Source organism: Phoxinus phoxinus, assembly GCF_949152265.1.
Source record: "Phoxinus phoxinus genome assembly, chromosome: 5".
In the NCBI taxonomy this organism is placed as follows: Eukaryota; Metazoa; Chordata; class Actinopteri; order Cypriniformes; family Leuciscidae; genus Phoxinus; species Phoxinus phoxinus.
The window spans coordinates 21,547,017-21,563,081 of record NC_136880.1 but is presented as its reverse complement, the minus strand read 5'-3'; the positions used below and the strand labels follow the sequence as shown (position 1 = coordinate 21,563,081).

Genomic DNA, 16,065 nt, shown 5'->3' with positions numbered 1-16,065 from the left:
CATTGTCCTCTGCCTTTCCCAATTCCTTTCTTCTCCCATCCCTCGTTCTTACAGTCAGCTGCTCCCACACAGGCACATGCCCACGGTGCTAAAGATGGAGAGACGGGAATATTGGCAGGTCCGTTGTGTAGCGCCACAATCCCTCTCTCCCACTCCCTCCTCCTGTTTCTCCCTCTCTCTCTGTTCTATAAACACACGGCACTCTGATCTGAGGAGCTCTGCCGCCAGCGGCACATTGAGATGAGCATCACGATTCCAGCAGACTCTCCCTTCGCTCGCATGAGCAGGTGCAGCTCATAGAGAGAAAGCAAAGCAGCCCAGCACAGATTGATCCATACCCTCCTCTTCCTCCTCTGCTCCGTCTGCCTCATTTCACACAACCTTTGCACCCTTTCGTCACTCATTCTAAACATCTACCCACCTGAAGCCGTCGCCCGACACGCGACGCCTAATCGCACCAAGTCATCGTCTTCATCAGCTTGGCACCCGTCCATCCTGGACAGCTTGATATATTAGTCTGGCCCAATTAAACTCTCCCACCATTTCCAAACAGAGTGACATTTAACCTTAGCAACACAAGCTGTCACATTCAATGACCTGCTGCGACCAATCAAATGGAACGTCCGAAGTGCGACGCTCCTATCACAGGTGAGCTCCTGACCTCTCCTAGAAAATAGGAAAAGGGTTTAGGCGACAAGCTGTGAAAAACAAGGTTTACCCAACAGATGCTGCCTCATCACATCATGCTCAACCCCGTCAACACTTCAGAGCACACTTACTCGATACAAGTGTTTCCCTTCAGTATCCTAGCGGTCAAACAGACCTGCGGCATATTAACCAGCAAGGGCTCTGCAGAACTGGGAAAACGGGGCACGTTTTTCTATTCTTTCACACAACTGGTACTAGAAGTCAGGTCTGGCAGTGCTGCTTTCACATGCAAAATCCCCAGTTCAGTAACTGTTGTAAGACGTGAAGCTCTTGCTATTTGTCCTATCTATTAACCCTTTGATGTGTACAAACACACCGGTGCGATTAGAACATTCAGCGCATCACGTGATGAACTGCTAAATTCAAATCTGCTTTCCCGCTTTGACTGGAGATGAGCCATAGACACTGAGCGTTTCTCATATATCACGACTGTGCAGTGTTTTTCACACAAAATGTATTTTAGGTTTCAGACATTTAAATACACATAAGTACTAGCATAACAACATTTATAGGTTGTAAAAAACACACTGATGTCGATGGAAGTGGCAATAATCATTTCAAACATAATTTGACAACACGTTTTTATGTGCACTGTTGATGAAAAGTTACGTCACAGGGTCTGTTGGTTGAGCCAGAGTAGAACTAGTATACAGGAACTATACTCTCGGCTTGATAATAAATTATTTGCTAAATAAAAAAAATGCCTTTAAAAATATTTTTCTAACTTTAAAAAAAAATGATTAAGATGTGCATATGCTATTCAAGGCCTAAGGAAAATGTAAAAACATATATAAAATATGCTTTATACTTGATGGTCACAGCACAATGCATGGGTCCTATTAGACGGGTGCTATAATGCTTTTTTTTACATTTTCTATGTTAATTAGTGTGTAATAGGGGCGTAGTACCAAATGTTGTGACCCGGTCACAGAACCAGGGGTGGGCCCCTCACTACAGCATAATATATATCAATATATCTTGGCGATAATAGATATACCCCCCCCCCCCCCCCCAAGATAAATTTTTTCTCTTTATCAAGTACACTCTTGTATGTCATTGACCTGTGCCTACATTTATTGGTACACAGCTAGCAAGTATGCTAATCAAATAGACTCACAGGCACACAAGCTCAAGGAATATTTCAGGTGGATATGAGTGGCCTGTGGCAAAGATCTCTCTGAAGGGTTTTGGAGTGTAAATGGAACCTTTTACCACTTCTGCCTCAGAGCCTTTCGCCAGCCGTCTGAGAGCATCAAGTGCCCTGTCCTGTGTCGCTAAGGCAGGTGCGCCACTCCACTGCAGGCTGAATGGGATGTAATAGCCACCGCAATTAAATATGGCTGTATACTGTGAAATATTTGCTGTCCATTTTGATTGCTGCTTGTCAGACTGTGCAATAATACCCCAAGAGATCTTCCACGATGTCCACAGAAGACTGTGTGATCTTTTTTTATGTCAACTGTACAATGTGCATCTTATCTTAGACTGGTCATGATTGACAGGCATGACTAGGCGTTTTACAATCACATTCTGACATCCTTATTGCCAAAGCAAGAACTTTTTTCTTTCAAATGTCTGGAGTCTGTGGCTAGGCTAAATATGACATTCTTTAAAGCATACACAAGATAATTTTGATAAAAGATAACTTGAAGGCAAAAAGACATTTGTGTTAACCCTCATAAACAAGTATTTTCAACCAAACATCTCTATTCTTCTCTCTGTCTCTTTAGGTATAGTAGGGAATACAACGCGCAGATAACGTTATCAATTGCTGTGCTCCAATTGGTTCGTTACTAGATGGGTGTCATAAGGGAAGTCAAACCAGAGAAATGTGGGCCACATATTTTGACATTACCAGAACTCATCCAGAGAAGATTAATCGCAAAGGCCATCACTGAGCATTTCACACTAAATGGATAGTTTTAGGGATAGATGCGCTTTGATGGACTTCCAAAAAAATATACCCATTGACTCCCATCATAAAGCTTGGAAGAGTCAGGACACTTTTTAATACAACTCCGATTGTATTCGTCTGAAATGAGAATGTCATATACACCTAGGATGGCTTCAGGGTGAGTAAATCATGGGCTAATTTTCATTTTTGGGTGAACTATCCCTTTAAGACTGCATATTCTGCATTACAACATATTTGTTTTTTCAAACTTCAAAAAAAAAATTGACAGAAAAAACTTGCCAAAATCCTAGAAAGTGTCTTCAGCTTAGCTAACTGTGCAATGAACATGGGAAACCAATAACGAGCACATGACGAATTAAAAGCATGCATACACTGTACAAATCCTTTTCTTAAAAATGTAATTTATGCCCATGATGGGAAAGCTGAATTTCCAGTCTTCAGTGTCCTGACACTCCTGTTTTGTCTTGTCGTTGTGCCTCGTTTTCATGTGCTATCATGTCTTGTTTTGTCTTGTGCTGTGTAGCACACAGCTTGTGTTTTACACTAGCTGTGTGCTTTCATGTTGTCATGTTTTGTGTGAACACGTGGCTTATGAGTGTTTTCATTAGCTGCGTGTCTCGTTTTGTGATTTGTTTTACTGGCCATGTGCTTGTGTTTTGTCATGTTTGGTGTGAGCACATGGCTTGTCATGTGTTTCCTTGTTCCATGTGCTCTCCTGTCAATGGACTTTATGCACAGCTGCACTACTTCCTGAACTTTAGCCAGCTCCTTTGTTTCCTGTCTGCCATTATTGGACAAACTGATTAATCCAGGTGTGCCTGACCAACAACAATAATCAGACACACCTGGATTAATCAGTTCTTCCAATAATGGCAGACAGGAAACAAAGGAGCTGGCTAAAGTTCAGGAAGTAGTGCAGCTGTGCATAAAGTCCATTGTCTAACCTCGCCCACCTTGTTACTGATTCATTTGCCCCACCTGCCCTCCCTCATTACCTGCTTTATTTGCTCTCCCTATTTATTCCCCCTGTGTTTTCAGTTCTGTGCTGGTTTGTTGTCGTGTGAACGTTGTATGTTCTCGATCGTCAAGTCAAGTCAAGTCAAGTCTTTTGTATTTACCCTTCGGGGTAGTTTTCCTGTTTTATTTGTATTATCAATAAAAGCCCTTCAACTCCTGCACTTGAGTCCTCGCTCCTTTCACCTCCCATAAACCGTGACACAATCGTGCTGCCTAATATATTTCAGGATTCTTTGGAAAGTTCAAACAACAGCCTACCCGAAACAACAATCTTTAGCAAAATTCCAAATGATGTACTGTCACTTCTGATCGCTTTAATGTCTCCTTGCTGAATAAAAGTATCAGTTTCATTCAAAAAAGACTAAACATCTTACTGACCCCAACGTTTTAAAAGGTAGTGTATACACAGCTCTGGTTTTATTTATTTTGTAGTGAAAACAAGACCGAAACTCCTCTCAAGATCATAAACAACATTTTACCTAAGGCTTTAAAATATATTTTTGCAGACATTCTTGATAGGATGTTATCAAGCCTCTCAGGGCATTTGATGTCACATCTCTACAAGCAAGCTTATCAAGATAAGTTTTAGATCCGCCACGTCAGACCTTCTTTCATTTATATAATGGACAAGTAAGGCAAAGGATGTATTGGATTAGTATTTAACAGAGCCAGAAAATTCACAAAACCAACCTCTGTCAGCAGCCAGAACTTTTCCTGTTTCCCAAAAGCATCCCTTGCAAGAAAAAAAAAAAGAATTAATGCATTGATCCCATTAGACTAATGACTCCACCGCACCTGGTGTGGGACGGTTTGACATTGAGCCAGAATTAAGAATATTAAAGAAATGTGTAATATCTTTACCTGAGGTGTTCTATTAAATTATAGTGGTTCAGGGCCAAATGGTGTTTCAGATGCTTGGATGGCGATCATGCGACTAAAAGCTGATGTGGGATTAAACTGCCTTCTTTAATCCATTTTGCAATCAAGTAGGTATGGCTGTCATTAGAGATGTTGCCTTGCCTGCTTAAGGTTATTCATCGCTTCATTTGTAGAAAAAAAAGTCATAAATGGGGTAGTCAAATCATCTTGGGGAGTGATGAATAGCATATCTCTTCAGCATATCATTCATCTAAGAGCGTATGAACACTGCTGATCAATTTACATGCATGCATGACTAAACAGCAGGCAGTACCACTGGCTATTAAAGACTTCCCACCCCTACATCTCTCTCTTGCCGTGGTTTGTGGGTAAAGTGTGAGGTCATTACGATCTTCCTGCTTTAGTAAGTGCACTGTAAAGGTCCTCTAGCGGTGCTAAAAGCGTAATCACATGTCTGTGACTGTGGGCACCATGCTGGTTATGTGTGGTGAGGCTGATGTCACACTGTAGGACTTGTGTCTTCAGCATATCTACACTCTTTGATCTCATCGGTGGCCGAAATCCTCCCCCTGTAGAGGAAACTGGCATGCTATCTTGAAACACACCCTGAAAGGTCAAAACCAGTGGTCACACACCTTCACTATTCAATCTGAGGCAAAGTTTTAAGAGACAAATACAAATTAAAATCATCCTTTACTTGTCTTATATCCTTATCATACCAACTCATTTCATTCCATGAAACACAAAAGGAGATCCTTAAAACAACTCACTTTGGGCAGCTAGAATATTTTAAAACTTACGTGTGAAATGGTTAAAAACAATTATTACATGGCTCTGTGGAATACTTGATTCTGATTGGTCAATCGCGCCAATATTCCTCGATAACAACCACTGAAAACCGATAACACAGGCTCATATGGGTTACTGAAGTCAGCAGTGCTATACGCTTGCTAGGAATGTTTTTTTCTTCTTGGAAGTTTTGCGTTTGGTGAGCTATTAAACTATAAAAACTCAATCAAATCAATATTTTGTGTACAGTTTTTTTACTATGTCATCCAGTATCGTTGACTCGCTCTCTCTTATTTCATTCAAATGCAGCTGGTGCCATTTTGGGACTATTGTTTTGTACATTGAATTATAAGATAACAAACAGGTACGATTTTAAAAGTTTAATCTCAAATCAGTATCTCTTATCCCCATAATTATTTATGTGGCGAAATGCTGTGTAATAAGTGGACTGACTGTACCGTATCCCTTAAATGTCCGTCTAGTTTGAATTTGCCGCGCTAGCAACTGCTCCGTGGAAGCTTAGCGTTTAAAGACATGATAAAATATTTTGACTCAGATCAATATTTTGTGTCTAATTATTTACTTATGTGGCAAGTAGCCGTATAATAAGCAAGATAATGTATATCCAGCCGGTTGTTATCTCAGAATAAAGCAGAGCGGCTGGATGTACATTATCCCTTACATACTCCATGTGGCTTTTGCATTATACTCCATGTGTTCTGAAGCCATATGATAGTATATTTATATAGGAAATCATAGTACATTTTTTCAGTATTCTTTAATGAACAATTTTATGACATTTTATTAGCATTTATTTGAAACTTTTGTAACATTATAAATGTCTTCGCTATCGCTTTTCACCAATTTAATGCATCCTTGCAGAATAAAAGTATGTATTTAAAGTAAAATCTTACAGACTGCAAGCTTTTGAACGTAAGTGTATACACAACACATATTTAATGCCTTTCATGTGCCATTTTGCCATTTGGCAGTCACCAATCACTTTCTTTTTATGAAAAAAAAAAAATCTCAGTTTGTGTTTCACATAAGAAAAAACATGACATGACGACGAGTAAATAATGACAAACTGCATTTGTCATTTTTGGGTGCACTATTCCTTTAACTGCCACTGCTCTTGTAGTCCTGACTAATGACTCAACCATTTTCACCGGAACAGCCAATCCCTATTTTACTCAAACAATCTTTCACTATAAATTTCCCATCCTCTCAGCCAAGTACACAACAGTCACTCTCACGATTTTCCATGGAAATAAGGTACAACTGGTTTCTGCCACTGCTTGCCTCCAGCCTGACACCTGTCTGTAATCTTTACCCAGCTCTTATTCAGTTCTCATCTCATATCAGCTCTGCTAGAGCTGCAGCATTTCTAGCTGAAATCATTTTTGATGGATTGAATGCTGCCATTGATCAGACAGGGTGATAGCAGAGACTCTCCACCAGACCATGCAGAAGTGGCAGTGACACAGAGGAGTGATGTGGGCTAAAGCCAGGACGAAAGTTTCCCCAGGCATGCTATTTTTGCTGAGAGCTTGGGGAAAGCACATTTGACCTGGCTCTCTTGAGGAAGCAGAAATGTAAGCTTCATGGTTATTTCCCTTCTTCTATCTAAACAATACAGCAAAATCTTTCAACGGTACTGCCAGTGCAGATGAGAAGGTTTTGAGAGAAATAGATTCTTTGCGCTGAGGGGAAGAAAATCACAAATAGTGTGGGTATGTGCAATCGAGAGCTGCAAGATACAAAAGGCCACTGAAGAGCAGACTTACAGCACTCGTGATGCCCTTAACTGCAAAACCATTTAAAAGGCCTTTTGAGGAGTTAATATCGCCAGTGCAATCATGAGTTTCAGTGCAAACATGAATCACTGAGCAAGATTTCTTAAAACTGACGGTATCTGCCACATTTGAGCGTTTAGACAATAAAGAATAGAGTGAGCTTGTGCATATACTGAAAGAAAAGCAAACATGGAATGGAAAAACACACATCACAGACTAATCCTCCTTCAAGTGTCTGGCAATGCAGCGAAGCACATCGTGAGGACAGTCAATGATAAAGACATCAATCAGAACGAGGTCCAACCCCTGGTCAAAGAGGAAAGGTGTTGAGAGAGGCAATGAAACCGTGAGTCTCCAGCCACCATTTTGTATAGCGCTGTATTGATCCTCTCGCCGATAAGGAAAGCAGGGCCAGAAAGAAATGTCCCAGTTTCATTCATCACACACATAGACGCTGTGGAACACATCGTCTGGCCCTGCAGGGAGAAAGGCTGCTCAGAAATAGCCTGAACTCAAAAAGACAAGACACGAATGCAACACATGGATCCGAGTGCGGCCACTTCACGCCTACCTTCATTATGCAAACACATTTGTCATAACAGTGCAAAAAAACTTGCTCAGATAGATGGATGTTAGTGGGAGGGGTGAAGCAGGGGATTTTGGTGCAGAATGAGAAGACTCTACCCCATACCAACCGTTTGAACGTGTCCTTCTACAGTTCTCGTCCTCTTCACATCTGCCTGAATATAGAGACATCCCTGTCAAGTGCTCCAGGGTACAGCTGTCAATCATCATGTGACAGAGATGGGGGGGAAACTGGTGCATGAGTCAATTAATATGCAGAGTGGATCTACATTTAGTCCACAAGTGCAAGAGCAGGAGTAGGAGGGGCACTGAAGGGATGAAGCGAAATGAAGGGAGGACTTTGATGATGCCCTTAAACTTGAAATCTGTTAGAACTCAATGCAAATGATGCCATTAGTTGCTTCAAATGTTATTGTGGACTCCACATAATTATTCTACCACCTATATCAAAATACAGTTGATAATTAGCTGAAAAAGGCATATAGCCTATGTTTGATACAAATGTTGAGCAACACACAAATTAAATATCAACCGTCTTATACACTCCTGGCCTACAACAATTATTAGGCGACTACATTCTAGCCATTCAACTTATATGTATTATCCTTAAGCAATTCAAAGAGAAATTTCATTCATAACTTTAAAAAATCCACAGTTTTACACTTACTCATTCATACTTGTACGAACCGGTGCGGATAAAACAGCTCGTTTCGCGATACAAAAACAATCATGTTGACCAGCAATACTCACCAGAGTTTGCTGGTACTGAAGCACGCGCTGTTGGGCTCGGTCTCTCGCCATAACGTTGATTCAGCGGCCGGGAATTAAGTATTTAAAGGCGATACGGTATTCCCAAACGGAACAAAACGTTATTGAACAAGCTGCATGTACTGAGTAACAGGTTTTTCTCCGCAGAAAACAGTCCAGCAGCTCATGCAGCTGTCGACTGAACTCTTCCATGTGCCCGTGCGCGCGCGCTGCAATAAATGTCATAACGCGCTGAAAACCCACTTTGTGTGGGAAGACAGGGGTTACTACACTCCATACCTGTTGACTCGACAGTCAAAAATCAATATTTTCTCCCGCTGTGTGACTAATCGCTATTTTGCACTACCGTGAACTCAAGCACTTAATGCGTAGATTACGTATACTACCAGGCTATTTTATGGCTTTATGAAGTTTTAAACGAACCATGGAATCCTGTAAGCCAGAAAGAGATGTAGCCTGTTTTCAGTTCATAGAAAGTTCATACTAAAATTTGTTAATTCAATGAAAGAAAATAGCCTAATAAATGGTTTCAGTTGAAAAACTGGGATGCTCTTTTGCCTATAAGAAGAAATATACTGATCTGTAATAGCACAGAACATCCTCTCTTTAAAAACCAGTGGAGAGCCGGTGAGCAGTTCATTACACTGTTCATTAACATTAGGTCCTACTTGTGCTTACAGTAAATACTAAATATAGATGCATAGGCTGCATTTCAAGCTCGGCCCACAAGCAGCTCAAAGGCTTCACGGGATGAAAGATAGAATTCCTTGGAGAGAGGGAAAGAAACCAATAGGTTGTTAAACAGATTTCCCTACAGAGATAGAAACTGGTAGGCTGCTTTTGGGCTCAGTAACAGGTCCACTGCCAGCTCAGGGAACAGCAGGAGCACAGGCTGGGATGAAATATGAATGCATCACTGTGAATTCTGACAGTGTTCTTGCAACACTGCAGAGTTTTTGTGTATGTGTTCAAGCTCTTTCTCTATCTTCCATCCATGCATACTCATACACAACACAACCCTGTCTTTGCTGATAGAAACAACATGTCTTTGTTTGTGCAGCGGTCATCAAAAAGATGATTGCAAACACTATCATCTGGCAGTCACTGCTTAACAGTTATTCACAGATATAAGCCATTTATCTTTAAAAGGACAGTTCACCCAAAAATTTAAATTCTGTTATCATTTACTCACCCTTATGTCCTTTTAAAGCATGTATGACATTCTCTCTTCTATGGAACATAAAATAACGTTTTTTTTTTCCATATCAATAAATGAAAGTCAGGGTTCCAATGTTGTTTGAACCACAACGTTCCTCAATACAATATATATATATATATATTCCACAGAAGAAAGAAAGGTTTGGAAATCAATTTTCATTTTTGGATGACCATAATATCTTTTTCAGATTAATAAGTAAATAAACATGAGAGGTTATTTATTTCTTTATACCTGTACATCAGACTGCATTGTGCAAACCATCTTCAATTGGCTACACGCATCATACAAAGATGATTTGGACAGGTGAGCATCCTCGCCTACTGCACATTTCTTTGAACTGGGTGTTCCAACGCCCTCAGCGCTAACACACTAACCCAATTCGATGCATCTTCCACAAAACTTTCAGTAATGTTCCTTTAATGAATTGTGGAAGCTCAGAAGAGTTAAAAAGTACATCTTCCTCATTGACTTTTTAAATACGGGTCTGGGTGAGAAAATGAGACGTCGATCCGTAGTGGGGGTGTGAAACAAGGGTCGATATTAGATTACATGCCTGATGCATGCATTACCATCCCAGACAGGGAATAAGACCCGGTGCGCATTGAACTCAATAGCATGTGGCTGTCTTCTGCTCAACATGGCCTGCAACAAACTGGTTTTAGCTCATTCAACGTTCTATCAGTGTGAATACATTCAGCATGGAAATAAACAACCACACTGTGTTTGTTTTTGTAATTTAAACAGAAAAAAGAATGGAGAAATGCTATAAATTGATTGTACATTTAACTAATTAACATGTTATTTGCATTTACAATAAATTGTTAAAAAAAAACAATACATGTAATATTGTAAAAAATAAATGCTTGCAAAAAGTATGGATTACCTTATAATTAGATAAAATTATATTACACTTTAGTTGTCAGTCTCTACAGCAAAATATGACTGGAAATTAATGTTTATTGGCCTATCTTTTGATGAAAGGGGGGTATTTCCCAGAATTCCCAGCATGATCAATCACATTTGTTTTAATTTCATTTAAAAAAAAATCTTATTTTTGCTATTAGTTATGTGCATTGAGGTGTTTAAGCTATTTTGTTATAATGTTTACTGCATTACATTAGTGTCATGTTTCCCTGATGGTGTTTTGTTTGTGTGGGCAACACTGTTCTCTGTCTTTAAGTTATTATTAGTCACTGCTGCTGCTGGAGAGGCCAATGTTGCTGAACTTCAAGTCATCATGTGGCCTTATACCATCTGTATCTTATTAGCGCCGTTTACTGTAACAAACTGATTTTAATAGCTCAAATAGGCTGGTATTTTAACATTATAACATTTAATGACACACATTTAGGTATTGTGAAATATGGTCACCAAAATACCATCATGTAGCCTAATGCTTGTAATATTGTCAAGAGTAATTTATGGTAAAGTTTTAGTAAACACAGCTGCCATTTTTTAGCATTCATTTGCAAAAAAAATTATCAACTTTATTTATTGATTTATCAACTCTAAATGATGCCAAATCAAACAAGTTAAGAAGATAAAGTTTCTCTCCAAGTTATGTGATTTTGCCCACTTCTGAACTGTGAAGTGAATTTGTCCTTTAAGCTGAATGCAGAGGTGAAGGTATTGATTTCTGTTTTGAATTATGTGGATGCAATATCAATTACATTTTTTTCCTTTGCTCTTCAGATTCCTCCAACATAAGAAAGGACCTTGAAGGGACATTGGATCTAGAAGCATAAACGACTGAATCCACAGGGTTTCTTGAAAGAGATATTAGGACAGCTTCTTACATTGAGCCTATTTGTCCTCGTTAGAGGATCTAGACAAGAAAATCAGACGTAGGCAATGTCCAACTCCCTGCACGAATAACACTGTGCCCTTGAGCCACACAAGATAACCAAGTCGATAAAATGCCCTTCGGAATAAGAATGACAAGCAAAAGCTTTAAACGGATTGTTTTGATGGCAGTTGTGCGACTTCTTACGCGCTTTAACAGCGCAGTTTATCAGCAGCAATATTGGACAGCTTAACAGGTTGCTATTTCGTCTGTGGCGGCTACTTACATTTTTCCGCGCCGGCTTTGAGTCTTGAGTAAAAGCTCCTCTCGAACGCAACAGTCCAAACGTCACCTACGCCGCTCCATTTAATGACGCAAAAATGTTAAGAAATCCCCACACAATTAGAGCAACGCAATCAATATCCAGTAATGACGTCAGTGATGTTCGCTACCAATTGCTCGATTGATGACCGAGATACTTTCTGTATAATTGTCCACGCCGGTGAATTGGCAGTGCCCTGTTGCTGATGCCTCTCGCTCGCCTTTGAATTCGCCTCAGACTGGAAGCTAAACTTCAAAAAAAAAAAAAAAAAAAAAAAAAAAAGGCGAGCGCTTTCCTTAACACATACTTGACGGTGTTAATGCATCACTTAAACGGTTCGGATTAGTGTGCACTGCACGCGCTGAAAGGTAAAGGAGTAATTAAGCCGGCAGAGCCTGGCGCGCGTGCACTGGCCAGGAATTGATTCTGTGATGCAATGCGGGTTCCGTCACTGGTTTAGTTATAGCGGGTTTGACTCCACTTGTTCCTATTTCCCGGCATTAATGGCATTGATGCCCAATTTATCTTCATCATATTGTGCTGATTGACAGAATGTTACGTCTTTGAGTAAATGCTTTTATTCATTCATTAACTTTGATCTATCTATCTATCTATCTATCTATCTATCTATCTATCTATCTATCTATCTATCTATCTATCTATCTATCTATCTATCTATCTATCTATCTATCTATCTATAGTGTGGTGTTGTAATCATCAATGCTGCCGTTCCGAGCTCGTCGTGATCACAGCGACTCCAAGGCTTTTAGCCCTATCCTGATTTTTCACAGCTGTGACTTGTGGGCTGCTGCAGGGTGACTGAGCGTAAGACTGTTTCGACACTGAGAAAGAGAGAGGGTGGTGAGATCCTTTAATTTCAGTGTGTGCTAATGTTCAGAACAAACACTCTCCCATAGCCTATTTAAACATAACTATCACAATTCTAGCATTCTCATTTGCAGCGAAGAAAGAGGTGAATGCGCTATGATCTCCTCATGTTTACAACAATTCCCCAAATCCAAAGACAACAGGTGTGTTGCTATGAAGACATACCTTTATTTTGGCACCGTGGCGTGCATGCATTTGAACATCAGCCAAACAGGTGATGTGCTAAGACTGAAAATGTGAATTGAAATTACAGCTGAAGCTTGTCTTAAGTGGTGTGTGTGTGTGTGTGTGTGTGTGTGTGTGTGTGTGTGTGTGTGTGTGTGTGTGTGTGTGTGTGTGTGTGTGTGTGTGTGTGTGTGTGTGTGTGTGAGTGATCTGGCAAAGAGATAGGCAACGTTGGAGGCTTGGAGCTGAATAAAACAAATATTTATGATAACTCGCAAAGGGACAGAGACACCAGCAGGCTGGTCATGAAAGTAGGCCGTCTGAGCACAGTCATTCAGCTCTGCTGATTCATACACACCTGCTTTCTTTTAGCCCTGGACAATTCAAAATACAGATATCCTTAAACATATTTGTATCATTAAAGGCTGTTACCATCCAAAAAGGGAGACTGATATATCTCAATATTTTACAGATTTTCTCAGTCGCTTTGGTGCATTTCTCACATCACTATTTACATTTGCACAACAGTTAGTTCAACCTCCACGACATTTAGTCATTTGTGCACATCATAGTAGGAGTTTCTCATTCCTTCGAACAAATTGCAAATGCTTTTGGACAAGCATCAATTGCTTTCATACAACTCTCTGCTGTTTTCTAACATTATCATTTGCTTATGTCATGTCAGTCAAAATTAACTATACTTGTGAATGCTGAATAGTCATTCCATATAAAACTAATAGTCCTCCTTTCATTGCTTGAGTCATCACATACAAAAATGTTGAACTAGTTGTCAAAATCTGTCAAGCTAATTTTACAAATTTTTTAAAATAATTTTTGAAATTGTCTCCTAAATTGAACAATTTATCTTAGGTGAATTTCAACTTTCACTGATGCGAAGGGGTGTGTGAAGCATTAGTTGCAACCAATGATAAGCCACTTCTCTACAATCACTGTCAGAGCTGAATCCCATAAACCCCCACTTTACAAGCATATATATACCAAGCAGGACATAGTGTGTACCATTTCTACAATACTGTGACAGAAATGGAAGGCCAGCCTCGTGGAAGAGGGGTGAGGGTGCGGGTGAGGGTGAGGGTGAGGGTGAGGGTGAGGGTGCGAGTGCGGGTGCAGGATGGGGACGGGGAAGAAGAGGCCAAGTACATAGGCGGATCCCTGATGAAATCAGGGGTACAATTGTGGATCAATTGGTAAAAATTTTAGGGCTACATCAGGGGTACAAATGTTGTCAATCACGGCCTCACAATGGCTCAGGCTGGTCGAAGGGTGCAGCCAAATGTTGGGAGAACCACTGTAAATTCAATTATTCAAACATTTCGTCGGGAGAACAGGTGTGTATAAATGGCATATCCACAGTCTTGCTCCATACAACACACAACATCTGCTGACTTTGTTAGACACTCTTTACAGGGACATAATCCCTGAGAATGAGAGGGGTCTAACTGGAGACCATCTGAGCAAGCATGTTGTTGTTTTGGATTGCATTGCAAGAGATGATATTTGCTGTGATGTAGATGAAATTATGTGGCCAGACAGAGATGAACATCTGGATGTGCATGAATGATTACAGTACTATGTATGTTTTATGTTCCAATATGTACTGCAATATTGTTTACAGTTGTGCACAGCTCAACCCAAAGGGAGTTTATGTTTGTTGTAAATAAGGGTGTAAGGGTGCACAATGCTGTGAACAAATTAGAATTGCAAAGAGCATATGCAGTAAAAATGTGAAGCATTCAGTGTCTTGTAGTTACCTCACTAAATACAGTAATGTGAAACTTTACTGTATTTTTCAAATGGCTGTGCAAATAGTATATAATGTCTTGAGCATTTTCAGGTAGTGTCACCAATATCTGACTTTTTTGCATTGGAATACATTTACAGAGTAAACTGTCATAATGAAAACATGACAAAGCCATTTGACTATCTTGTTCATAAGCAATGGTGTCAAGACTTTTCATCTTGATGACACTGACACTTTCATTGACATGAATACTTGCTTTTGAGGAATGAGCTTTCCATTTTGAGCAAGTGACACGCTTTTGCAGGTTATCAACTAGGTTTTGCAGTTTGTACTAATTGTTTTGAGAACTGCATTAACTGTTGTGCAAATGTAAATAGTGATGTGAGAAATGCACCAAAGCGACTGAGAAAAACTGTATAATGCAGTTTTTCCTCAATCACTTTGGGGCACGTTTTAGAAACGGTCTAAACATAAGTGCAAATGTCTCAACTGTTTGCTGGAACATTAGAACTCTTGCATGTCTGCAAAATGTAGTTACTCACCCAAAACATTTCATCCATGCATTTCATCCATGCTTCATCATCATGCTTTTTTTAGCATGGAAATATTTGTCATATAAATGTAATGTTTTTTATATACTTTTTTGTTGACACCAACTGACTATAATGTCCGTTTTGTCTGTGTATCACACTGAGCATTTTAAATACAGATTCAGACAGGCAAATATTGACTGGGAAAAGTCAATACTATAGTACACAAAAATAATAGCATTTTTTTTATACAGTACATATATTTTGGCAAAAATTTGTTTGTAAACGGAAAATTCTCAGTTGCTTTTTATTTTCATTTTTACACACTCTATTATGTCTTTCTCTAACACATAGCCTACATATCTTCATATTGCTCAAATCAAGAATTTTCAGTTTTCACATTTCTACAAAAATATATGTTGGCTATATAAATACAAATGTGTTTATATAGAACTGATAGCTGCTGCTGTTCAGAGTGTTCCTCAAAAATTGTAGTGAGTGTGCTGTCAGCAAACTCATATATTGGTAGAAAACATTAGGCTACAAACATTCCATGTCATAAATATCTATAACATGTCTGACAGATTTTGAACACTGAAAGGATTGTTTTGCATGTTAAGGCTCACATGAAAGAATGTTTAGAAGTTGTGAAGAGTTTGACAATTTCACTGAGAATCAACTTTTGATAAACATGCCATGTGTATTTATTATTGTGCAAATTGATAATTGTACTTACTCTTTTGAACACGTGCCAAAACACATGCAATTAGCAAAAAAAAAAAGAAAAAAAAAAGAAACTAATTGTTCAGAGATATTGTTTTGAGAGAAAAAAAGTTTAATTTGAGAATTGAGGAAAAACTGTAATTGATTAGGCCTACATAAAATACCCTTGATTAGCCTATATTCAATTTTTTATTTTATTACCTGATATCAGTAAGC

At 39.3% G+C, this 16,065-nt stretch overlaps 1 protein-coding gene across 1 annotated transcript in view; it reads right to left on the bottom strand.

Annotated features, from left to right (window-relative positions):
• Window positions 1-8,494, bottom strand: part of clcn2a (chloride channel, voltage-sensitive 2a) — a 47,218-nt gene extending 38,724 nt beyond the window's left edge. The window contains exon 1 of the mRNA XM_079613976.1: window positions 8,440-8,494. Within this exon, the coding sequence (XP_079470102.1) occupies window positions 8,440-8,490 (51 nt within the window). The 5' untranslated portion in view covers window positions 8,491-8,494. The remainder of the gene's footprint in view (window positions 1-8,439) is intronic.
• Between the last annotated feature and the right edge of the window lie 7,571 nt (window positions 8,495-16,065).